The following is a 24,667-nucleotide window of genomic DNA, read 5'->3' as shown; positions in this document are numbered from 1 at the left end:
ATCCCCTGCAATTCCCTTATCCCAACATGACAATGCTAGGGAGCAGGGCCAGACCACTGCCTGGCTATGCCCCTTTTCCCCAGGGGGGCTATACTGACCTTTATACCCCTGGACAGATTCCCACAACAGGTTCACATCTAGACTGTAAACCCATCAATGTGGTGTGATAATGTGGTGAGTGATCAATATACTGCCAGGGGGTGTATTAATAATTTTTAAATCCATTTATTGCATCGCTTGCAAGGGGTAGAGAAAAATCAGCAGGTGCGATCTCACCGGCAAGATTCACAATTTCCAGCTTTCGCTGGATATTGAGCCCCTTCCACTGATCCCATGGACGCTGAGCACCAGCTCAAGATCCTGCTCCAAATAAATGGGGGATAGCTGGGGCACTGGGCTGAGTGGGAGGAGAACTGAGAGACTGAACAAGTTAATAAACTCTGTCAATTAAAAAAAAAGTTCTGCATCTCAGTTTCCGAGCAACTTGGATCCTACTAACAATGTTCCTTAGAGATTGGGTTTTACTGCTCAAACTATTCTTATCAGCTCGAGGACCAGCTCTGAACAGCTTGTGCTTCACACCAACACTGGTAAGAGATGTAGGAAAATACAGAGACGCTGGGGTTTGGGGCAGAAAAGAGAGAGTTTTTTTTATTATCCATCTTCCTGTGAGAAACAAATGACTGTGGGCATGGTGGCAGTGATTAAAAACTGAGTGGAAGAGCCCTTGGCCCCAAGCCTATATGGCAGTGTACTGAAATTGTATCACCCTGTTGTGATGCACCTTCAAACACACTTAAATACACAGGAATCTACAAATATTTGGCCCCGGTGCTATGGGGTTAGCCAATGCGAGTATAGGAAGCAACTTACATTTATACAAACATATCACTGTGACACCGTGCCACATTAAATTCGCATTGCTGCCTCATAGCACCAGATCCGGGTTTGATTCCAGCCTTGTGTGTCTGTGTGGAGTTTGCATGTTCTCTCCATGTCTGTGTGGATTCCTTGGGTGCCCCAGTTTCCTCCCACAATCCAAAGTTGTGCAGGTTAGGTGGGTTAGCCATGGTAATTTGGCCAGACTAAATTAGTGTCCGAACACATGTAGTTTAGGTGGGTTAGCTATGGTAAATGCACAGGGCTATGGAGTTAGGTGCTGGATATGATACTCTTTGGGAGAGTTGGTACACACTCAATGGGCCAAATGACCTCTGTCTGCACTGTAGGGATCCTATGGTTCTAAAAGATCCCAATGTGCTTAAAAAGTGTTTATTGATACTGACACCGGAATTTTACTGCCCGCCACAGGAATTGGAGGGGGTGAGGGGTGGAGAATGGGAAGGTCCATTGACTTGGAGCAGGATTTTATGGTTTCAGGATGAGCAAAGCCGTAAAATCCCGTCCATAACCATAAAAGAAGATACTAGGAGAGATGACCAAAAGCTTGATCAAAGAATTAGGTGTTAAGAAGCATCGTTATAGCAGAAAGGTTTAGAGAGAGAGACTTCCAGAGCTTAGATACCAGGCAGTTCAGGAAATGTGGAATGATTAAAAGTCAGGAATGCCCAAGAGGCCAGAGATCTAGGCTTGTAGGATTAGAGAGATCAGGAGGGATGTGGAAAACAAGGACATGGGGTGGAATTCTCCAGCCACGCTGATCAAAAAGCTGGAAATTCCCACCCGACTGTCAATGGGGTTTCACATTGTCTGCAACGCACCCGGTAAAATTCCAGTGGTGGGCAGGATGGGAGAATTCCGGCTGTAGTGTTTGAAATGGAAGCATTGTCAGACGGGGAGTCAGCGAAAGCCAGCAAGCACAGAATGAGAGCCAATGAGATTTGGAGCAAGTTAAAATACAGGCAGCAGAATATTGGATGCAGAGTGAAAAATGGGGAAGCAGCCAGGAGAGCACTGAACTGATCAATCTAGAGGTAGCAAAGGTACGGATAAAAGCTACAGCAGCAGATGAGCTGAGATAGAGTTGGATTGTGCAGTGTTATGGAGGTGGCAATATTGATGGTGGTGTGGGTAAGTGACCAGAAACAAAACTCTTGTGTGAATAATAACACAAAAGGTTGTGAACTATCTTTCTCAGTTTAAATCAGTTGCTATGAATGAAAGCGGAAGAGCTTGTGGTGAGGATCACAGACAATAGGTGAGATTTAGTGGGCCCGTTTTCCACACAAGCAAATCCCTTAATGGCTGCTAAATCTGACGAGAAGCCCAATACAGGATTTGTGCCAGTGAGATCTTGGTTTGAGATCTTCCCTGCTGGTGAGATGATCAGATTCAGGCCCAGGAAAGCGAGCGTATTTGTATGGATTTATATTAATTTAAATATTATTTAATGGCTGTAGCTTCCGGCCTCATGGGATGCTCCACCCCCAGTGGTGTGATGTCACGCATGCACGATTCACTTGTGGTCAGGTGACCCATGACCCCCAGGATTGTTACAGAACTATTGATATCTTTTCATCAGCATGGGTTAAAAACTCAATGTGGAAACCAAGTTCAAAACTAGCCCTGCAATTTGCAAACTGCAGAGCTTGAACAGACAGTATTCATGACAGTTTCCATGCAGCAAAAACCATGGAGAATCAACCTCCCATCAAAACCAGACAGGCCTGGAAGTGCCTGGCCAGATGTTAATGGCCACATTGTTTTAAAACACCCTCAGTGAACCTCTGTTGTAAGAAGAATGCTACGCAGACTTGGTGGCACCCAGCTCAGTGGAGGGCAGAGGTATAATGTGACACAGATCACCCAGAATCTCAGAGAAGGACATGAAGACAGCAACCTGAAGACCCAACTCCCTCTGCTTTTGCACCTTCTTCAACAGCATCTCCAGAGAGGACCTCTGACTGGCAGTCGAGCAGCACAATATCTCTAGCTCTTTGTACCTCGTGGCGAGCATCACCAGACTGACCAGACCCAGAAGACCACCCCAGTGAAACAAACCAAAGAACAGAACCAGCCCTAGATGAGAGAGGAAGCCCAAATTGACACAGACCTTGAGACACCAGCCAACGCTCAAAGACTGAGGAGTAGCCTGTCTCGGGCTTATTGAACGGGTATTACCAGTTCTTTCAGACAAACGGCTCAAATATAGTGATGGGGCGTGGATAGGGTGTAGCGAATCCTCAGAAGTCCGTGTTAGAAGATAGCTGGTGTAGGTTTGAGACTGTTTACTGTTTTCTGAAGAGTTCTGTGAAGAGATCAAATATTGCTTTTTCTTGATAAAATATTCAATAAAATTGTGTTGGACCTTTACCTGACACTTGTCCTCTTCGTTAATCTCACTGTGTAAACACCCGAGTCAAAAAGGATTACTGCACACTTGTCAAGGTTGGTACATTTATCCACCTTTCACTTTACACCACACTGGTTTGAGTTTGAAACCTAGTAGTCGTGCTGAGCATGTTATCATGTGGGTATCTGCTGCCTTGTGAAGAGAGGGGTCAGATCGCTAACAGGCATGGGGGCATCAATATTGGAAGATACAGGAATATAGATATGTACAGTGATAGGGCCAAGGGCAACGGGGAAGCTGGATTGTTACATAAGGAATGGGAGTTAGGAGGCAGCGAATATGTAGGAGGATGGGAGGAACTTGATGGGTGACTGGGGAGGTTGGAAACTGGTCACATTTACCAAAGTGATGAGCACCACGTTCACACGCAGTCATCAGTGTCACAGTTTAAAAAACAAGCTTGAAATTTTAAAAAAAAATCAATATAGGATTTGTCTCTGGGAATATGGGCACCTTCCTGTATTCTGGGCAGGTTGAAGGAACATCCTGTTTATTTCCTGCTCAAACTGTGAAGAACAGGACTTCGTTCGGTGTTGGGTTTAATGCACAATTAATGAGCTTTGCTGCTATACCAATGGTGTGCATTCAGGTGAGAATCAAGATTTAGCATTGCAGTGCAGTTGGTCTTCATGGATATCTTGATCCTCACAAAGACACGTGAAAAGGAAGGAGGATCAAACAATCAAGGGCCAGGTCTGCTGCACAGAAGATAAAAGGGCATTGCACACCTCAGTGTTCCCAGTGTACTGGTCACAACTTACAATGCACCATGCTTATAGACATGACAGATATACAGGATTGGGTATTGGCAGTTATTGTTGGACTACTGGAGGTGAACAGACAATGGCTAAACAAGGGGTTTATTGAAGCTAATGATGACCTCACTGTGAATGAGGCCATGTCTAAGGAGGATTCCATGTATAGAATGAAGGCGGGTTAAGGGCATGAGTTGGATTCTTGGCTTGGAGATGGAGGGAGAGCATTCAAGGAGAATTACAATGATTGCCCAATTGTATGTTTATAGATGTACGGATTGGAGAATGCAGGCTGTAGGTAGCACTGCCTGTGATTAGAATGAGGAAAAGAAGGGCTGTTGTTGATGGGGACAGCTCGGGGCAGATCATTGCCTTGAGAAGCAAGAAGTCCCAGATGCTGCCAAGGAGAAGATCCACAGACCTTTAGCATAACCGAGGGTCTACAGAATTGGAACATGGAGATGTGTTAAAGATAATACCACAGGCGCTTTCACTTGTTTAGGTTTGTGGTGGCTAGCATTTCCCACGTTTTCCATGAGTAGATCACATCACAAGGACTTGGAGGGTATCCAATACCATTTACTTTGCAAACTATTGGCCTCCTTCTAACGTTTGGACTGGCCAGGCAGGGCTCTCCAGTATGCACCACAGAGAGGGTCCTGCATCATTTTTATTTGCTGCACTCTGCACAGCCTTGTGCTGCAAAGGGGGAACGTCTTGCTCACGGAGACACTGAAGGATATAGACGTCTCCTCGGAAAAGGAGGACATTGGAAGAGAATGGCTGCGACAAAGGCAAAGATTCAGACAAGCCACATGAGGATGCTGTTGCAGAGACACAGTGTGACAGGGGTGCCCATCACAAACTCATAGCTACAAGATTCCAGGAGGAATAAAGTGGAGACAATTTTTCACAATTGAAGTTTCCTTTGGCCTTCGATGCAAGGGATGTACCCACACTTTCACCCTCAGCTTGAACATCTCAGGAAAGGTTGGAAATCTCACAATGATCATGGAAGTAGCATTCATCACCGTCTGGCTGAACAATTGAGCTACCTTTGGAAAGTCTTAGGAACATGTGACTACTGTGCAGTGCAATTAACACAACTCTAACACACATCCTTAAGCAACTATGCACAGTGATTCCTTGATGTCACCAAGTCAGTGTGTCTGCCACCTTTCGAACAGACGAGGAACCAAGTTGATATCTAGATGCACTCATGTCGGTATGACACCAGCTTAGTAACACAGCCCACACACACAGCATTCCTCAATGGTCATTTTAAGAGGGAGCAGCATCCGGAAAACTCCATCACTCCCATCACCAGCTCTCAGGAGTGCAATAATACAGAGGCATCATCTTATTACTGACCCCCAATCAGGTTGCGGCGACCTGTAACTCTACAACTTGCACCCAGCGCTGCGAGGATGGTTTGCATTGTCTTCACAGAGAGTGCCTCAGCAGGACAACGGTTTGGTTAATCACAAACACTCAGGACGCTGTAATCATCAGAAGCCTGACAAGTTCCTGTCCTAGGTGACTTTTGGATTAGGGAGAAATGTGGCCCAATTACTATTGACACAGCATTCAATGACAATATCTTCTCTTCATAAATCCTGCAAGAACTCAGATGTGCTAAAGCATTGCATTCATAGCATGGCAGTCCTTGACATGGTCGAACTCTCCAAAGCCAACCCTTTCTATATACCTCAAGTCAATGAATACACTGTCATGTAATGGATTCCATATTGAGTTTTCTGTTCTATCCTTACACAAGGATCTTACAGGTAAGGATACAAATTTACCAGGATAAACACACACTGTCATCACATACTCATACCCCTCCAGCAGACATTTGTAATGTTCCTGAATGACCTCTGCCTCCCTGGCTCAGCATCATGTGTGAGAACTTCAGGAAGTAAGCGTGAAAATAACATTCAACCTTAAGTGCGAGACAAGAGCAACATGGAGAAGCATGGAAGCTGATGGAGTTTGATGAATGATACTTTTACCAATAACTTACTCTCAAAGGTCAACGCCACTGCAAACTACACATTGGAGAAACGATTATCGCATTAATCATGATAAATATTTGTCCACACGCAACAGACATCAGTGCAACAGCAGCAGGATAATCACTAAGCTTGAGGAACTATTCTCCTGAGTCAAATGATGCCTCCCTGAGATTCAAGGGTGACAGATGTGTTGTGACATATGACGCGATGTTGCTGATTTTGCGTACGTGGAAATAAAATCTTCTCACTGTGGTAAGACTGTGTGACAATTAACACAACTGAGGATGTAGACGATCTAGATCTAGATCATTTGGATGAGGTGGAGTACCTTTCTGATGTCCAAAAGACATGTTGGTTAGGTGCACTAGCCATGCTAAATTCTCCCTCAGTGTACCTGAACAGGTGCCAGAGTGTGGCGGACTAAGAGATTTTCACAGTAACTTCATTGCAGTGTTAATGTAAGAATACTTATGACACTAATAAATAAAACTTGAATGAATGTGGGACATAGAATCGCACTGAATTTCAACTTAATATATGAGACTTGGAGTTGATTAATGCAATATACATTTACAGAAGTGATGGGCAGGATCTTCCCCAAGGTGCACAGAATGCTGGCTGAGTCTAGAAAGCCGAAATGCAGCCTACCCCACCCCCCACACATTCAGGGGAACCCCTCCCCAGAGGGTCCATCCCTGGCACTGCCAGGTTAGTGCTGCCAGATGGCACTGGGGGCAGTGCGGGCGTGTGCCTCTTCCCCTGGGGGCACAATACTTATCTTAGTGTCCCCAGTGGGTTCTCCACGATTGCTTCAAGCTTTTAAAAATCTGTTCTGAACCTCGGTGACGTCATACCCGATCAGTGTGTGAATATTAAGTGAGAGGGGAACATATTGCGGGAAAACCCTGTAATTGTTAATATCTATTGAAATGAGGTTCCTGCCCTGGACGGCACCTCACTATGTTAAGGGCGAGGGGCGTGGAAAATCAGGAAATAAGATTATGCCCGTGAGAATCTCATTTCCTAACTCTCGCACAATTTTGGGCCTCTTTGCTTTTCATGCTGATGACTAACGTGGGCTCAGAATTGCCCCCAACAAGTGGATACCCATATCACTAGTGTGCATCCAAACTTCTTAATTGGAGTCAACGAGCATTGAAGTAGACCATTCGGCCCAACTAGTCCATGTAGACCAGGTTCCCTAAACTGAACTAGTCCCATTTGCCTGCATTGGGCCCATAATCCCTCTAAACCTTTCCCATCCATTTCTCTGTCCAAATGTCTTTTAAATGTTGTAACTGTACCCACCTCTACCACCTTCTCTAGCAGCTCATTCCATACATGCACTACCCTCTGTGTGAAAAAGCTGCCGCTCAGGTCCCTTTCCAATCTTTCCCCTCTCACCTTAAACCTATGCCTTTAGACTTCACTACCTTGGGGAAAAGACCTTGGCTATTCACCTTATCTATGCCCCTCATGATTTTATAAAACCTCCATAAGGTCACCCCTCATCCGCCTATGCTCCAGGGAGAAAATTTCCAGCCTATCAAATGTCTCCTTACAACTGAAACCTTCCAATCGCAGTAACATCCTTGTAAATCTTTATTGCACCCTTTCCAGTTTAATAACATCCTTCCTATAGCAGGGCGACCAGAATTGTATGAAGTACTCTAAATGTGAGCTTACCAATGTCTTTTCCTAACTCTCGCACAATCTTGGGCCTCTTTGCTTTTCATTCATCTGAATTCAATAAAAATCTGGAACTGTAAGTCTAATAATGACCAAGAAACGGCTACTGAGAAGTCCATGGTCTGCAATCGCCCAACAGAAAGTAATATTATTACATGAGGACAGCTTTAATCGAGTCAGAATGGAACATCTGCCCCTACCTCTGGGAAAGCCCTGCCCTCAGAAATCTCTCTGCCAAGCTGACTGGCTGAGAGATCTACAGACCCAATGTCTTGTACAGTTGGAACATAAAGTCCCAACTCCTGTATTCAATGCTCTAAGGCAAGTGTGCCAAATGCCTTCTTTACCTATCTACTTGCGATGCCACTTTCATGGAACTATGTACCTGCACCTCGAGGTCTCTCTGTTCAACAACACTCCCCAGGGCCCTACCATTCTTGTTGTCCTACCACTATGTCTAGGTACAGCTGTGACATCTGTAGGAGAGATGGATGGAGGCAGTCTGCTGATTTCTAGGCCCTGTTTGAGATAACTTTGGTGGACATCCTCTGCTGTCCGCGGCATTGAGAGTTCTAGTCTGTTGAGGGTACCTTGGTCCACTGCAGTCACTGGCAGAGGGGAGGTGGAGCGGGAGGGTACCTTGGAGTGTCCTGAGTAGATGCCACTGGGATGCCTTGTTGGTACTGCACCTCCCTCTGATTGCCCGGTGATCCCTCCCTGACTCCATGAGGAGAAGGGACACTTGGAGAGAAGTTAAGGTGCCCCATCCCCCTCTCACCTAGCCACTGCTGAAAACTGCTGTGGTTAGAGTGATGTAATGTAGTCTGACCCCAAATCAAGCAAATAACTGCTGGACCTGGGTCTCCAAGGTGGCTGGAGATTTTCAGTGAAGACATTGATGCATTGGCATGCTGGAACCATCACATCAGACAGAACGTCCCAGTCTGCTGATGGCCTCTGACTGCTGTGCCTGATGTTCCCTTGCCTGTGTCTGCCTCTCCAACATTAGGACCAAACCCAGAAGCTCATCATGGGACTTGGTACTCAGCAGGGGCCTGTCCTCCAGCAACTTATTGAGTGTCAGAGACCTTAGCTGTCACCGTCTCTGCCTGATATGGATTGTGGTAGATGAGGGAATCCTCAGGTTGTAAACTCTACTCTAGGCCTATTGAGATTTGTGTATCTGTGGTGGTGAATAGTGAAGGTGAACACAATACACAGAAGTAAATCCTTTTTAAGCGTATCTTCACACCCAGGCTTTTTTTTAAACCCTTTGGAGAATAATGGTGGAAGGATTCCTGAGCTGTCTATCAGCCTGTTGATCTGGGTTATGACTGCTCCTTCCGTGGCCAACAAGTGCTGGCGTTGGACTTGAACCTGGTTGCTCTGAGACCTGCAGCAGGGGGCACTGCCACCGGCCTACAAAACCACACAGGCCTTTATTTGGACAAATCAGCGCCAACTCCACGCTACTATAGTCTTCATATTTTAGCATGTTTCAGATTGCAGAGCTGGTGGGGTTTATCTGACAAGAGAGTTGTAGCTGTCTTAATTCTGACCAGTCACAATTACCTCAATTTTTGTAGCCCTGGACTCCTGCGGTTCCTCAAATTGATCCATTTGCAAAGAGTTCTCCATAGCTTCTTCCCTGTGAAAAATATATGTGTCAAAATCAGAAGCCCGAATAATAATTGCTGGCCAACACGTCCCTGTTAACCGAACACTCCATGGTACTAAACTCTACGAAACCAGACTCAAATGTGAGCCAATGCGAACTTCGCATTGTTGCTGAAATGCCTCAAACAAATCTCACTTTTTGTTCACATTTAATTGAGAAATCCCATTAAAGAAATTTTGTTTCTCCCCAAGAGTTCGGGGTGGACTCCTTTATTTAATCTCTATTTGTAAGGAGGTCCTTAACAGAAGTGCAGTTATCCTCATGAGGTTGATCTCCATGCAGGCCATGCTTTTAAACACTGCCACTGGGTGGCAGTCATTGTGCAGTGTCCCACTCATTGAAGGGGGCTTTAAAATTGTGTTCATTCCTTACCTGCTGCACTCCCACATTCAGTCCACAGTCTTCAGAAAACTTCAAACTTGCATGCCTTCTGAAGGCCGCCTCCTGAATTACTTGCTCACCTGGGCCTAACAGTCATTCAGATACTTCCCAAGTTCGAACATCTCTCTGCACTCATGCAAATATACTTCCTTCAGCGTTTCTCGAGAAATGAGGGCCAAAGATGCACAGCAGAGCTCAGTAACCAGAAAGCCAATTGGAAAATGAAACCACACCACAGCCTTTATATAACCAGATCCACCTACTTGTGGATGGTACCCCTCCCACTTTTCTTAGAAAAAACCTTGACAGTAGTCCGCTTGTCAACATTCTGAAATAAATGCAACATGCTGGTAGAGGCGGTGCAGGAGTAGCATTGCTGCTGGCTCGCTAATCCAGGGCCCTGGATTTGAATCCTTCCACAGCGAATCTGAATTCAATAAAAATCTGGAACTGTAAGTCTAATAGAGACCAAGAAACGGCCACTGAGAAGTCCGTGGTCTGCAATCGCCCGACAGAAAGTAATGTTATTACACGGGGATAGCTGTAATTGAGTCACAGTGGAACTTCCGCCCCTGCACCGAGAAGGCCCTGCCCTCGGAAATCTCTCCGCCAAGCTGACTGGCGGAGAGATCTACAGACCCACCCCCACACCTGCTTTTAGTACTGGCTGCTAGTGAAACCGCAAGTGATCCCACGGAAAGTGTCCTGGATCATAGACTTCAGGCAATTCTGGGGATTTTTGGAGACTCCTGTAACCTCCTGGGGAGCAATCCTCTGGGGAAGTCAGAGGGCGGTTGAGAAATGGGAAGATGCTTAAGGAGATGTGCTCTTGGGGGGGGGATGTTTTTGTTGAGCACAGGTGACTCACCTTAAGAAAGGTCCACACCCTACCCACTCCCGCCACCCCTCCATCCCCCAACTTATCCAGTCCAATAGCAGCCTCCGTAGTGAAAGCTGCCAGGCCGCCTGTGTTTATTCCATTTAACCCTCCTGTAAATATTATAGAGGAAGAAAAGGATAGAATCATAGAATTCAGTGCCAAAGGAAGCCCACTGAGTCTGCGCCAACTCTCCGAAAGAATATCCCACCCAGGCCCTTTCCCCCGGCCGATATCTGTAGCCTCAGGTACTTACCCCGCTAATCTCCCTTCACCTACACCTCTTTGGACACAAAGGGACAATTTGACATGGTCAATCCACCTAACCTGCACAAATTTGGGGTGTGGGAGGAAACTGGAGCACTGAGAGGAAACCCAAGCAGACATGGGGGTGGTGGTGGTGGTGGTGGGGTGGGGTGGGGTGGGGGGGGGGATGGTGGGGGAACGTGTAAACTCCACACACCTCAGGGTGAGCTGCCTGAGCCTTGCACCCCACCCCGTCCCCTTACCCACCCACTGTAACTTGGGAGACAGCTCGAGGATGGGTAGGAAATGGTGGGCTTGCCACCCACCACTCTCTCCACCGTCCCCCCAGCTACAAATACGCTGGCGGGGGGGGTCTGGTAACATTCAGCCCCCTGTTCCCACACTTTGAATTTAGTTCATAGGCATTCTATAGCACAGAGTGGTGAAAGGGTTAGGGACTATCAGAGATGTAAAAGGGGAAGGAATGGTGGAGATGCTTCAGCTTTCAGAGGTTGTATGGCGGGGATGACGTGATAGACATGAGCACATAGACATCTGGTCGCATTAAAATGCATCAGCTGTGGTATAGTGAATGAACTCTGACCTCAGTCAGAACATCGTGGATTCAAACTCCATTTCAGGATCTGAACACAAAATCCTTGGCTGACACTCCAGTATTGAGGGAGTGCGGCACTGTCAGAAGTACCATTTCTGAATGTGATATTAAACTGAAGCCCCGCCTACCCCTTCAGGTTGATATCAAATAATCCGTAAATACCAGTGGACTCACCCCTGGGAGGGATGATTCTACCATCCCCACAGCGCTACGTTTTTAGCGCAGCAGGAGTTGCACGGGGTGGAGACAATTTGCAAGATTCCCACGAATGTTTGTGCCTCCCAGCACTGGATTTTTGGCACGGTCTGTTCCTCGCCGGAAATCGGTGGCAAGGTGGGGTTAGCATTTAACTAATATTTTACATATAATTTAAATGCTATTAGCAGGTCTGGGACTGAATTCTCCGGGCTTGCTAGCCTCTCCCACCCCACTCATAGAAACCCTGCAGTACAGAAAGAGGCCATTCGGCCCATTGAGTCTGCACTGACCACAATCCCACCCAGGCCCTACCCCCCCATATCCCTACATATTTTACCCGCTAATCCCTCTAACCTACGCATCTCAGGACACTAAGGGGCAATTCAGCAAGGCCAATCACCCTGAAGGGATAGACATCCCGCACATCTTTGGACTGCGGGAGAAAACTAGAGCACCTGGAGGAAACCCACACAGACATGAGGAGAATGTGCAATCTCCACACAGACAGTGATCCAAGCCAGGAATCAAACCCAGGACTCTGGAGCTGTGAAGCAGCAGTGCTAACGATTGTGCTACCGTGCCACCCTACACTCTAATGGGGATTACACCAGCTCCCTACTTTTGGGGAAGTAGTGGCCTGATCCTGCTGGAGGGAGGGAGAGTCAGTTGGGGGGACCTCCCCCCCCCACCACTGGGATCAAGCAGCAGAGGGGTACCTGCTGGGCATGGCACTCTGGCAATGCCAGCCTGTGTCCCCAGCACTGCCCAAGGGGCAGAGTGCCCATGGGTGGGGGCACCATGGCACTGCCCATTGGGCAGGAGGTATATGTACAGGCCTGCTGGTTTCAGCCTCTCGTGCAGGAAAAGGCCCCACTCCCTGAAATCTAATGATATTCACGCTTGCTGCCTCTGCATTGCACAGAGTGTGGGAGATTCAAGTCTGAACTCCCACTGAAAAAACCAGTCTGAATTACTCCAGTTTCCCGTGAATTCGACATTTAGAATTTTTTTGGAAGCACTCTGCCCTTGGTGTCCAAGCCAATTTTTAACCCTCTGCCAATCTCACAATGATATTTGTGGAAACTTGCTGGTTGCTATTTTGCGTTCAAATGTATTTCATTAGCTATAAAGTACTTTGGCTTCTTCCAATTTATCTTGGTGCTTTATCAATGCAAATCTTTGCCTATCAGTGTCCTAAGGGACACTGTCCATTGACCACAAATTGAATTATATGAGCCATAAAAATACTGTGGTCACAAGAATGAATCAGATCTGGTAGAGGCAACATTACTAAGAAGTGGGAGGCGGAAGAACACCTTCAATGATAAACAGGAATTACAGCATCTGGTAGAGGCCGTTGAAGGACTTCGCTGGTGCATCCAAGGTCCAGGACTACGTGCTGAAGCTTGGAGCAGCCGCCGCAAAGGCAAAAATGGGGAAAGGGCACACTGTAAGGCCTTTTAACGGAGGCAGACCGAGGGCCCGGGAACTGCAGAACACCCTCAACCCGTGCAACTGTGTGCCAGTCTGAGCAATAACGGCACACAGTAATTTTTCAGGCATGCATATAGTTTTAAGGTTTGAAATGTTATGACTGTAATTTGTATCGAACTGTAAAAAAGCTTTAATTCTGCACTGTTTGCAATTCAAAGACATGTAGATTTGCAATGGTTTACTTGAGACCTTTATGAGTAAAGTATATTTTTGGAAAGGCCACACTGTAAGGCCTATTAATGGAAGCAGACCGAGGGCCCGGGAACTGCAGAACACCCTCGACCCGTGGAACTGTGTGCCAATCTGAGAAATAACGGCACACAGTAATTTTTGAGGCGTGTATATAGTTTTAAGGTTTGAAATGTTATGACTGTAATTTGTATCGAACTGTAAAAAAGTTTTAATTCTGCACTGTTTGCAATTCAACGACATGTAGATTCACAATGGTTTATTTGAGATTTTTATGAATAAAGTATATTTTTGGAAAAAAAAATTCTGGGGGAAGTTGGCCCGGCAGCATCTACGGAGAAGTGGGACGCAGAGAATCTAGCGTCAAGGAGCAGTAATCCCAAAACACTACATCAGTGTTTCCCTCCCTCCCTCCTCCAACCAACAAAAAACGGCACTTATTTGCTTCTCAGCCTTTTGACTAAGATCAAGTGTAGTATGGACATGCTGCGCTTGGTTGAAGTCATTAGGTTACACTTCACCTTCATTTGAAGCAATTTTTAAAAATGGCATCTCAGCCTTTTGGCTAAGATGCAAATGAGATCAAGCTTTGGAGGAGGAACTATGCCTACTCCAATCAGCTTGGATCATGTAGATCTCAGCAGGTGAGAGCCCTGTCTGGTCAGCTTGGATCAGGAATGTCTCAACTTGTTGAGACTCTGAATTGGACTTGATTGCATTGAATTGGAATAAAAACAAAAACAAAAGGCATTGTGAGAAGGTGAAAGTGAAAGTAAGAGTTTTATAAATTTTCTGAAATAATTTAATTGGTATTTGAAATGTCGGTCAGTGGGGTTAAATGCCACACTTGTGAGATGTGCCAGATCCGTGAAGCATCCAAAGTCTCGGACAACTACATCTGCAGGAGGTGCACGTAATTGCAGCTCCTTACTGACCACATGGATAGGTTGGAGCAGCAGCTGGATGAACTTAGGAGCATGAAGGTGGCTGAAAAAGTCATAGAAGCTTTAGAGACATGGTCACACCCAAGGCGCAGCCTGATAGATGGGTGACCGCTAGAAGGAGCAGGCAATCAGTGCAGGAATGCCCTGTGGTCGCTCTCCTCTCTAACAAGTAGACTGTTCTGGATACTGTTACAAAGAACAAAGAACAACACAGCACAGGAAACAGGCCCTTTGGCCCAACAAGCCCGCGCCGCCATTTTAACATTGTGAATCCCCTCTTCCACCCATGACCCTTGTCTATGCTTATGGCACTCCACATTGGAAACCAGATTGAGGGAAGACTAATTTAGGGACAATTTGTTACACCAATCAGCCTAAGAGCACACCTTTGGGGTGTGGGAGGAAACCGGAGCACCCGGAGAAAACCCACGCAAGCACAGGGAGAATGTGCAAACTCCCACAGACACCGGCCCAAATCCACGTATCTGCACAGCAAACAGTGATAGTCACTGAGCTGTCGTGTTGCCCGTCAGATGGTCCAGTTTAAGCGTACACTAACGACGTGAAGCACTAGGCTACTCTCAAAACATCCAAGAGCAGCCCTCGCACAACCCACTGCGTGTATGCCCCTTGTTAGACAGCAAGGTGGACCGATGTGTTGTGGGAGATGGCCTATCAGGGGATGACAGCAGCAGCAGTAGCCAGAGCAGTGGCACCACAGGTGACTCTGTTGTTAAGCAGGGACGGACAAAGAGCACTAGAACAATAGTTATAGGGGACTGTATAGTGAGATAGTGGACGTGAAAGAGACCCCGAGGATGGTATGTAGCCTCCCTTGTGCCAGGGTCCAGAATGTGGATTTAAACTAGTTTGGCCAGTAGTGTGGGGCGGGGGGGGGGGGGGGGGGGGGGATGGGGTCAAAGCAAAAGTGAATTAACTGAAGGGGATCCAGAGAGTAGGGCCAGTAAGGCTCAGAGAAAGAGCAGGCAAGGTGTAGTTACTAATCAGGGAGAGTCTGGTGGACTGAAGTGCAATTGTTTCAATGCGAGAAGTGTAGTGTAATAGGTAAGGCAGATGAACTTAGAGCTTGGATTAGTACTTGGAACTATAATGTTGTTGCAATTACAGAGACTTGGTCAAGGGAAGGACAGGTTTGGCAGTTTAACATTCAGGATACAGATGTTTCAGGTGGGATAGAGGGGGTGTAAAAGGGGTGGGGGAGTTGCACCACTGGTTAAAGGAAATATCACAGCTGTACTGTGGGAGGACACCTCGGAGGGCTCATACAGCGAGGCAATTTGGATAGAGCTCAGGAATAGAAAAGGTGTCGTCACAATGTTGGGGGTTTACTATAGGCTGCCCAACAGCTAGCTGGAGATAGAGGAACAGATTTATAGGCAGATTTTGGCAAAGTGTAAAAGTAACAGGGTTGAGGTGGGAGAGTTTAACATCCCCTATATTGACTGGGATTCACTAGAGGCATGGATGGAACAGAGTTTGTAAGGATAATCCAAGAGGGCTTCTTAAAACAGTATTTAGATAATCCAACTAAGGAAGGGGCCATACTGGATCTGGTACTGGGGAATGAGCCCGACCAGGTGGTCGATGTTTCAGTAGGGGAGCAGTTTGGAAACAGTGACCACAATTCAGTAGGCTTTAAGGTATTGAAGGATAAAGAACAGTTAGTCCTCAAGTTAAGGTGCTAAACTGGAGGAAAGCTAATTACAACAATATTAGGCAGGAACTGAAGAATGTTGATTGGGGGCAGACGTTGAAGGACAAATCAACATCTAGCATGTGGGAGGCTTTCAAGTGTGAGTTGATAGGGATTCAGGACTGTCACATTCCTGTAACGATGAAGGATCAGTTTGGCAAGTCTTGAAAACCTTGGATAATGAAAGATATTGTGAACCTAGTCAAAGAGAAAAAGGAGGCATTTGTCAAGGCTAGGAGGCTGAGAACACACGAAGCAAGTGTGGAATACAAGGAAAGTAGAAAGAAATGTAAGCAAGGAGTAAGGAAGGCTAAAAGGGGTCATGAAAAGTCATTGGCCAGCAGGATTAAGGAAAATCCCAAGGGTTTTTATGCATATATGAAGAGCAAGAGGGTAGCCAGGGAGTGAGTTGGCCCACTCAAAGACGGGGAGGGAATCTATGCACGGAGCCAGAGGAAATGGACGAGGTATTAAATGAGTACTTTGCATCAGTATTCACCAAAGAGAAGGACTTGGTGGATGATGAATCTGGGAAAGGGTGTGTAGATAGTTTGAGTCATATTAAGATCAAAAAGGAGGAGGTATTGGGGTTTTTCAGAAACATTAAAGTCAGACAAGTCCCCAAAATACTGAAAGAGTCTAGAGAGGAAATTGCGGGGTCCTTGAGAGAAATCTTTGTCTCTTCACTGGCTACACGGGCGGTCCCAGAGGATTGGAGAATAGCCAGTGTTGCTCCTTTATTTAAGAAGGGCAGCAAGAATAATCCAGGTAATTACAGGCCATTGAGCCTTACATCAAAGGGTAGGGAAATTATTGGAGAGGATTCTTTTGAGACAGGATTTACTTCTACTTGGAAATAAATGGACGTATTAGCGAGAGACAACATGGTTTTGTGAAGGGGAGGTCATGTCTCACTAACTTGATCGAGTTTTTTGAGGAAGTGACCAAGGTGATTGATGCAGGTAGGGCAGTGGCTATTGTCTACATGGACTTCAGTAAGGCCTTTGACAAGGTCCCTCATGGCAAACTGGTGAAGAAGAGGAGGTTGCATGGGATCAGAGGTGAGCTGACAAGGTGGATATAGAACTGGCTCGATCATAGAAGACAGAGGGTAGCAATGGAAGGGTGTGTTTCTGAATGGAGGGCTGTGACAACTGGCATTCCTCAGGGATCATGCTGGAACCTTTGCTGTTCATCATATATGATGTGGAGGAAAATGTAACTGGTTTGATTAGTAAGTTTGCAGATAGTGATGAGGACCATCAGAGGATACAGCAGGATATAGATCATTTGGAGGCTTGGGCAGAGAGATGGCAGATGAAGTTTGATCCAGACAAATGTAAGGTAAATGCATATTGGAAGGTCTAATAAGATAGGAAGCATACAGTAAATGCCAGAACCCTTAAGAGGGATCTGGGTGTACAGGTACACAGGTCACTGAAAATGGCAATGCAGGTGGAGAAGGTAGTCAAGAAGGCATATGGTATGCTCTTGCCTTCATCGGCTGGGGCAGAGTTTAAAAATTGGCAAGTCATGTTGCAACTTTATAGGATCTTGGTTAGGCCGCACTCGGAATATAGTGTTCAATTCTGGTCGCCAGACTACCAAAAAGGATATAGAGGCTTTGGAGAGGTTACAGAAAAGATTTACCAGGATGTTGTCTGGCATGGAGGGCATTAGCTATGAGGAGAGGTTGGAGAAACTTGTTCTCACTGGAACTATGGAGGTTGAAGGGCGATCTGATAGTCTACAAGATTATGAGGGTCATGGACAGTGTGGATAGTCAGAAGCTTTTTCCCAGGTTGGAAGAGTCAATTACTAAGGGGCATAGGTTTAAAGTGTGAGGGGCAAGGTTTAACTGAGATGTACGAGGCAAGTTTTTTTTTACACAGAGTAGTGGGTGCCTGGAACTCGCTGCTGGGGGAGGTAGTGGAAGCAGATACAATAGTGATTTTTAAGGGGCATCTGGACAAGTAATGAATAGGATGGGAATAGAGGGATATGGTTCCCAGAAGGTTAGGAGGTTTTAGTTAAGTCAGGCAGCATGTTCGGTGCAGGCTTGGCGGGCCTGTTCCTGTGCTGTTATTTTCTTTGTTCTTAGATGCTAGGAATCCTGTGGCGAGTATCTCACCGCCTGATTCTCCAGGCTTGTCCCCACAAAGCACAAGTCAGGACAGAATTCACTTGCCTGGACAAGTACAGCTTCAACAATACTCGAGAAACTTGACACCATCCAGGACAAAAGCAGCCTGTTTGATTGCTACCACTTCCACAAACATTCACCCCCTCCACTACCGATGAATAATGGTAGCAATGCAAGACGTACTGCAGGAACTCACCAAGATTGCCTTGGCAGCACCTTCCAAATCCACAACCACTACCATCTAGAAGGACAAGAGCAGCAGATACCTGGAAACACCAAGTTCCCCTTCAAGTCACTCACTATCCTGACTAGAAAATATTTTGCTGTTCCTTCGCTGTCGTGGGGTTGAAATCCTGGAACTTCCTCCCTAACAGCACTGTGGGTGTACCTACACTTCAGGGACTGCAGTGGTTGAAGAAGGCAGCTCACTGCCATCTTCTAAAGGGCAACTAGAGATGGGCAATCAAGGACACGATGCATCTAGGACATTCTCTCTTCCACCTTCGTTCACTGAGGAAAAGATACAGAAGTCCGAGGTCACAAACCGACCGACTCAAAACAGCTTCTTCCCTGCTGCCATCAGACCTTTGAATGGACCTATCATGCATTAAGTTGATCTTTCTCTATACCGTACATATGACTGTAACACTACTTTCTGCGCCCTCTTTTCCTTCCCTATGTACAGTATGCTCGAAACAATACTTTTCACTGTATATTAATACATGTAACAATAATAAGTTAAATCGGTAAATGATGGCCTAGCCACATCTCAGAAATTAACAAAAAAAAACTGTTGCCTTTTGAAACTAGAACCAATAAAACAGACAAAAAAGGAAATAAACACCAGGGCCTCAGGGGCACCACCACAGAATGGCGAGATCAGGCATGAATGGCCAAGCTGGGTTTCTGATTGTAATCACCCATCCAGCCTCACCACAACATTGGTGGTTGCCAACCTAAACATTCTCAGTTTGTAGAAGCTGTAAATGTACAGTCACTTAGCAAGTTAACAGCTCATTAAATCTAGTATGTATAAAGCATGCTGTGCCCAACAGTGCAGCAGAGTGTGGCTAATCAGATCTCTGAGCATGCCAGCTTATTCCACCTATTAAACAATATGGAATGGTGTAACAGGAAACACTTGCTTTTTTTCATTCATTCGTAGGATATGGGCATCGCTGGCAGGCCAGCATTTATTGCCCATCCCTAGTTGCCCTTGAGAAGGTGGTGGTGAGCTGCCTTCTTGAAACGCTGCAGTCCTTAACCCACAATTTCTCAGAAGACAAAAGAAATTTGGCATGTCAGCTACGACTGTCACCAATTTTACAGAAGCACCACAGAAAGTATTTCTGGTTGTACCACAGTTTGGTATGACTCCTGCTCTGCCCAAGACTACAAGGAATTACAAAAGGTCATGAACATAGCCCAATCCATCATGCAAACCAGCCTCCCATACATTGCCTCTGTCTACCTCAGCAAAGCAGCTAGCATGATTAAGGATGCCACGCACCCCGGACACATTCTTCCACCTTTTTCCTTCGGAAAAAAGATACAAAACTCTGAGGTCGCGTACCAACCGACTCAAGAACAGCTTCTTCCCTGCTGCTGTCAAACTTTTGAATGGACTTACCTTGCACTAAGTTGCTCTTTCTCTACACCCTAGCTATGACTGTTACACAACATTCTGCATTCTTGCATTTCCTTCTCTATGAACAGTATGTTTTGTCTGTATAGCGCACAAGAAACAATAGTGACAATAATAAATCAAATCAAAGAATCAAATCAAATCAAAATCAATGCCATTAGGGAAGGAATTCCAGGATTTTGACCCAGTGACTGTGAAGGAATGGTGATTTATTTCCAAGTCAGGATGGGGAATTTACAGGTGGTTGTGTACCCATGTATCTGCTGCCCTTGGCCTTTGAGATGGAAAAGGTTGTGGGTTTGGAAGGTGCTGTCTACGGATTTTTGGTGAATTGCTGCAGCGCATCTTGTGGATACTGCACACTGCTGCTACTGAGCATCAGTGGCGAAGGGAATGGACGTTTGTAGATGTGGTGCCAATCAAGCGGGGCTGCTTTGTCCTGGATGGTGTCAAGCTTCTTCAGTGTTGTTGGAGCTGCACCCATCCAGGCAGGTGGACAGTATTCCATCACATTCCTGACTTGCGCATTGTAGATGGTGGACAGGCTTTGGGGAGTCAATTTACTTGCAATAATCAGATGCAGACTCTTCATTAATAGACATGGTCATTTATTACACAAATGAAGAAATCCACCAGCCAAGTCTCACATGTTAGATAGTAAGAAAAGCTCTCTCGACATTGCAAATCTAAGCACTCTCTTTGAACCCGCATTTTAACCATGTTAGTAAAATGCTTTAGCAAGTTATTTATCCATCAAGCTGAAATCAGTGTGCACAGGTGTTTGATTCAACCCACATCAGTGCTAAGGAAAGGTGGGTTTAACCCAATTTCAAAAGTGAACTCTTGTCTACCAAGGAATCTTATATGTTCACTACTTTAACCTCAAGCTTTGCTTGTGACTTATTTTTTGCCCAGTTCTGAGTCAAGCCTATCAGGAACCTCTGACCTCAGTACCTGTCATGGACAGAATGTATGTTTTATATGGAAAGGGTAATGGGCCTCAAGTAATCCTGAGGCCCATTAGCCTGGGCTTCAGGCTTACTAGTCCAGTGGCATTACCAAAACTCATTTCTTTTCTGTGCAGTGTGTATTCCAATCAATTAATTCAGCAGCAAGCCTTCGTGAGTTTTAAAATAACAAAGGTTATTTACTGTCGCATACTAAATTAATGCAGCAGCACATATTTGAACCAGGATTTTATAGCCCCTCCCACTGATGGGATATTACGGTTCCACTGAACTGAAGAGAGATTTAAATGACTTACTACACCCGCTATTGACATGCCAACATTAGAATTTACCTTACCACAATATTAGAATCAAATTACATCCTAAACCTGATTTTCCTCCATTTCATGTTATTTCTTGATGTTAAACTACATTTTTTTAGTGACTGGTCTGGGCTCGCAAAGTTGTTAGTTGAGGGAGCTTTTCTTTTCATCTAACTTGCACTTGTCCTTGCCCTCAGTATTTTATGCTGATGTGAACCTTTCACAACGCAAAAGCATTTAACTCCTCTCTAAAAAGAAAATCTCCAATATAATCTACAATTTTTAAAGAAGTTTGTGATATTTTGAATTTCTATATTTTTAAAAGCATAGTAGATCCATGGAGGGCATTATACCAATGGTGTTTGTAAAAGTTTTTTTAAAAAAAAAATCTCTTTCCTGGGATGTGGCTATCGCTGGCCGGGCCAACATTTGTTAACTATCCTTAACTGGTCTTGAGCCGAGTGGTTTACTAGGCCAGTTTAAAGTCAACCGCATTGCCAGACAGCAAGTTAATGTCACATCAATTACATTATTAAAGTTAGAAAAAAAAACAGGTGATGGGTATTAATTGTCTCTGAGCAGATGACTCATGGCTGGGTGGCCTTGGAGAGGAATCATGTGGTACCCACCAATACATTTCATCACAACCTGTGAATGTTGTGGGGCTGGTGTGCATCTTCACCCCTGAGAATGACACTTTGGTTCAGTTAGTTAGGTTGCCTTTAACATTTCTGTTTAGTTAGTTTAGATGTCCTTTAATGTTTTGGTTTGTTTTGCTATCTTAGGTTAGTTAGGTTTCCTTTGACATTTTGTTCCAAGTTTGTTTTAGTTACAGTGCCCCACCAGGGGCTGTCCCCCCACCTTTTTGTTTTGCTTTACTAGGAGTGTATAAATAGGTGGTGGCTGGGACACTGGGTTGAGTGGGAGGAGAGCTGACAGATAAAACAAGTCAAACTCTCTCAATAAAGAAGGCACTCTCTTCCCTGGATCCTACCAACATGGCAGGTTCGCTTCCCCAGAAAATATTCATAAATGACTCAATTTCAGATTTTATTCATTGTATTTAAATTTCACAAGGTGCTGCAGTCAGATTTGAATCTGTGTCCCCCAGCCCATTAGCCTGCACCTCAGGATTACTAGTCCAGTGGCATTACCAAGTTGCACCATGTACCCAATAAGACTAATCCCACTTTCCAACACTTGGCTCAAACACTTGTAGGCTAAGGCACTTCAAGTTCAAGTGCGATCTTGAAGGCTTAAAAATCTTCAAAGTTTTGGTGTTTTAAGGAATGTAACATCTGAGTGAATAAGAAGTAAGAAACAAGTATTAGTCATCTTCACTCTTGTTTCAAAAAAAAACCCCACACAAAATTTTTTGCAGAGTGAATGTGTAAAATACTGTGTCAACAATTCCTTTAGTTAAAAATAGCGACTTGATCTCTGGGTCATGAAATGAGATGAGCACAGAGCTCTCCGGCCGTTCATGCCCTGCTATCACTGTAGTGAGGACACAGAATTTGGCATTCAGCCAAATCTCCGTTCACCGCAGCGGGATCAGAAAATCCCGTTGGCACGAATGGCGCAAAAAATTCCATCCACTGTGTGGAGTGTAATGACTCAGAAATTTGGAAGCATAGAAACAAGGAGGAGTAGGCCACAGTGGCTAGCACTGCTGCCTCACAGCGCCAGGGACCCAGGTTCAATTCCGGGCTTGAGTCACTGTGCAGCGTTTGCACATTCTCCCCGTGTCTGCATGGGTTTCCTCCGGGTGCTCCGGTTTCCTCCCACAGTCTGAAAGACGTGCTGGTTAGGTGCTTGGTCATTCTAAATTCTCTCTCGGTGTACCCGAACAGGCGCCGGAGTGTGACGACTAAGGGATTTTCACAGTTACTCCATTCAAATGTTAATGTAAGCCTACTTGTGACACTAATAAATAAACTTTAATTTTGCCCTTCTAGCCTGCTCTACCATTCAATATGATCATGGCTGATCCTCAGATCCATTGCCATATTCATCCTCTCTCTCCATATCCCTTGATGCCATTAAAATCTGAGATGATAGTGTGCCTCTAAGAAATGTATTTTTATCATGTCTCTTCTAAGGAATGTATTTAAAATTCAGCCTGATTTTACATTGTGCCAATCTATCTGGGAAAGCAGGCAGCTCACATGTTGAGAATGCAGGACAATGACTGATTTTAGCTAATGGTGTGTTCATCTAAACAAAGTTAATATATTTTATGTTTATTTGGTTTCTCTGTTGGGGTTTCAGAGTAGGGTTCTGATTAGGTTGATTGACAGAGGCATGTGCTTAAGGCGGGGGGGGGGGGTGTTGGGGGGAGTTAAGTTTCGAGGGAAAAGCAGGCTGTTACTGTCGGGTTCTGAAAGAAGCAAGAGCTATCTCTCTTTTTAGGACCTGCTAGGAAGAATAGATTTCTCTGTCTCTCTCTTCAGAAGTGCTCTGGAGGCTTGAGGACCTGGACTGCCCAAGCACGTAAGCCTGTCTCTTGCTTATTCTGAAGAGGAGTTTAAGTCTATAAGAGGAATATTGCTTGAATTGGAACTCATAAAAGTTCATGAAGTTTATTTATTAGTGCCACAAGTAGGCTTACATTAACACTGCAATGAAGTTACTGTGAAAATCCCCTAGTTGCCACACTTCAGTGCCTGTTCGGATACATAGAGGGAGAATTTAGCATGGCCAATGCAATAACCAGCACGTCTTTCAGATTGAGGGGGGAAACCGGAGCACATGGAGGAAACCCACGCAGACATGGGGAGAACGTGCAGATCCAGCACAGACAGTGACCCAAGTCGGGAATTGAACACGGGCCCATGGTGCTGAAAGGCAGCAGTGCTAACTGCTGTGCCACCATGCTGCCCACATAGGGATATGTTAGCAATTAAGAATTGCACCTTGTCATGTTTAAGTAGTTCAAATTGTAAAAGTTAAGCTAATTCATTTGTTATAGCTAAATTGTATTGTTAAAATAAAGTTTGCTTTGATTAAAAACTTCCTAGTGTGTCACCTTATCCTCACACTAATATCAAAATTGAAAAACTGTTGGGGTCTAAATCAGGCTCCATAACATACTTGGGGGTTTCTGATCGTACCTTAACAAATCTAAAAAAAATTACCTTTTTTTGTGATTACATTCAGAAACTTGGCCCTCCTCTGGTACAGAATTCCACACATTCACCAGCCTTTGAGTAAAGAGATTTACCTCTTCTCAGTCCTAAATGGCCCACCCATATCCTGAGACAGTGTCCCCTGCTTCTTGATCCCCCAAACAGGGAAGACATCCCCCTGCATCAAGTCTGTCCAGTCCTGTTAGAATTTTATATGTTTTAGATCTCCTCTCAGCCTTCTAAACTCTAGTGAATGCAGGCCCAGTTGAACCAATCTCTCCTCATAGGGCAGTCCCGCCAACCCTATATCATCCTAATCAACCTCTGTATCCCCTCTTCGGTAGGGAGACCAAAGCTGCAAGCACTACTCTG

The 24,667-nt window shown here is 45.3% G+C and overlaps 1 protein-coding gene and 1 non-coding gene across 2 annotated transcripts in view; one reads left to right on the top strand and one right to left on the bottom strand.

Moving 5' to 3' along the window:
* LOC145337463 (uncharacterized) overlaps positions 1–24,667 on the bottom strand; it is a 93,308-nt gene that overhangs the window by 28,843 nt on the left and 39,798 nt on the right. The window contains exon 3 of the mRNA XM_080182244.1: positions 9,345–9,420. Within this exon, the coding sequence (XP_080038370.1) occupies positions 9,345–9,420 (76 nt within the window). The remainder of the gene's footprint in view (positions 1–9,344; positions 9,421–24,667) is intronic.
* Positions 13,892–14,090, top strand: LOC145337473 (U2 spliceosomal RNA). The gene has a single exon (XR_013885362.1). It is a non-coding gene; the product is annotated as a U2 spliceosomal RNA (small nuclear RNA).

Source organism: Carcharhinus amblyrhynchos, unplaced genomic scaffold, assembly GCF_965287045.1.
Source record: "Carcharhinus amblyrhynchos unplaced genomic scaffold, sCarAmb.v2.hapA scaffold_49, whole genome shotgun sequence".
Lineage (NCBI taxonomy): Eukaryota > Metazoa > Chordata > Chondrichthyes > Carcharhiniformes > Carcharhinidae > Carcharhinus > Carcharhinus amblyrhynchos.
Note: the sequence above shows the minus strand (reverse complement) of the source record. Positions and strands in the feature narration are given on the sequence as shown.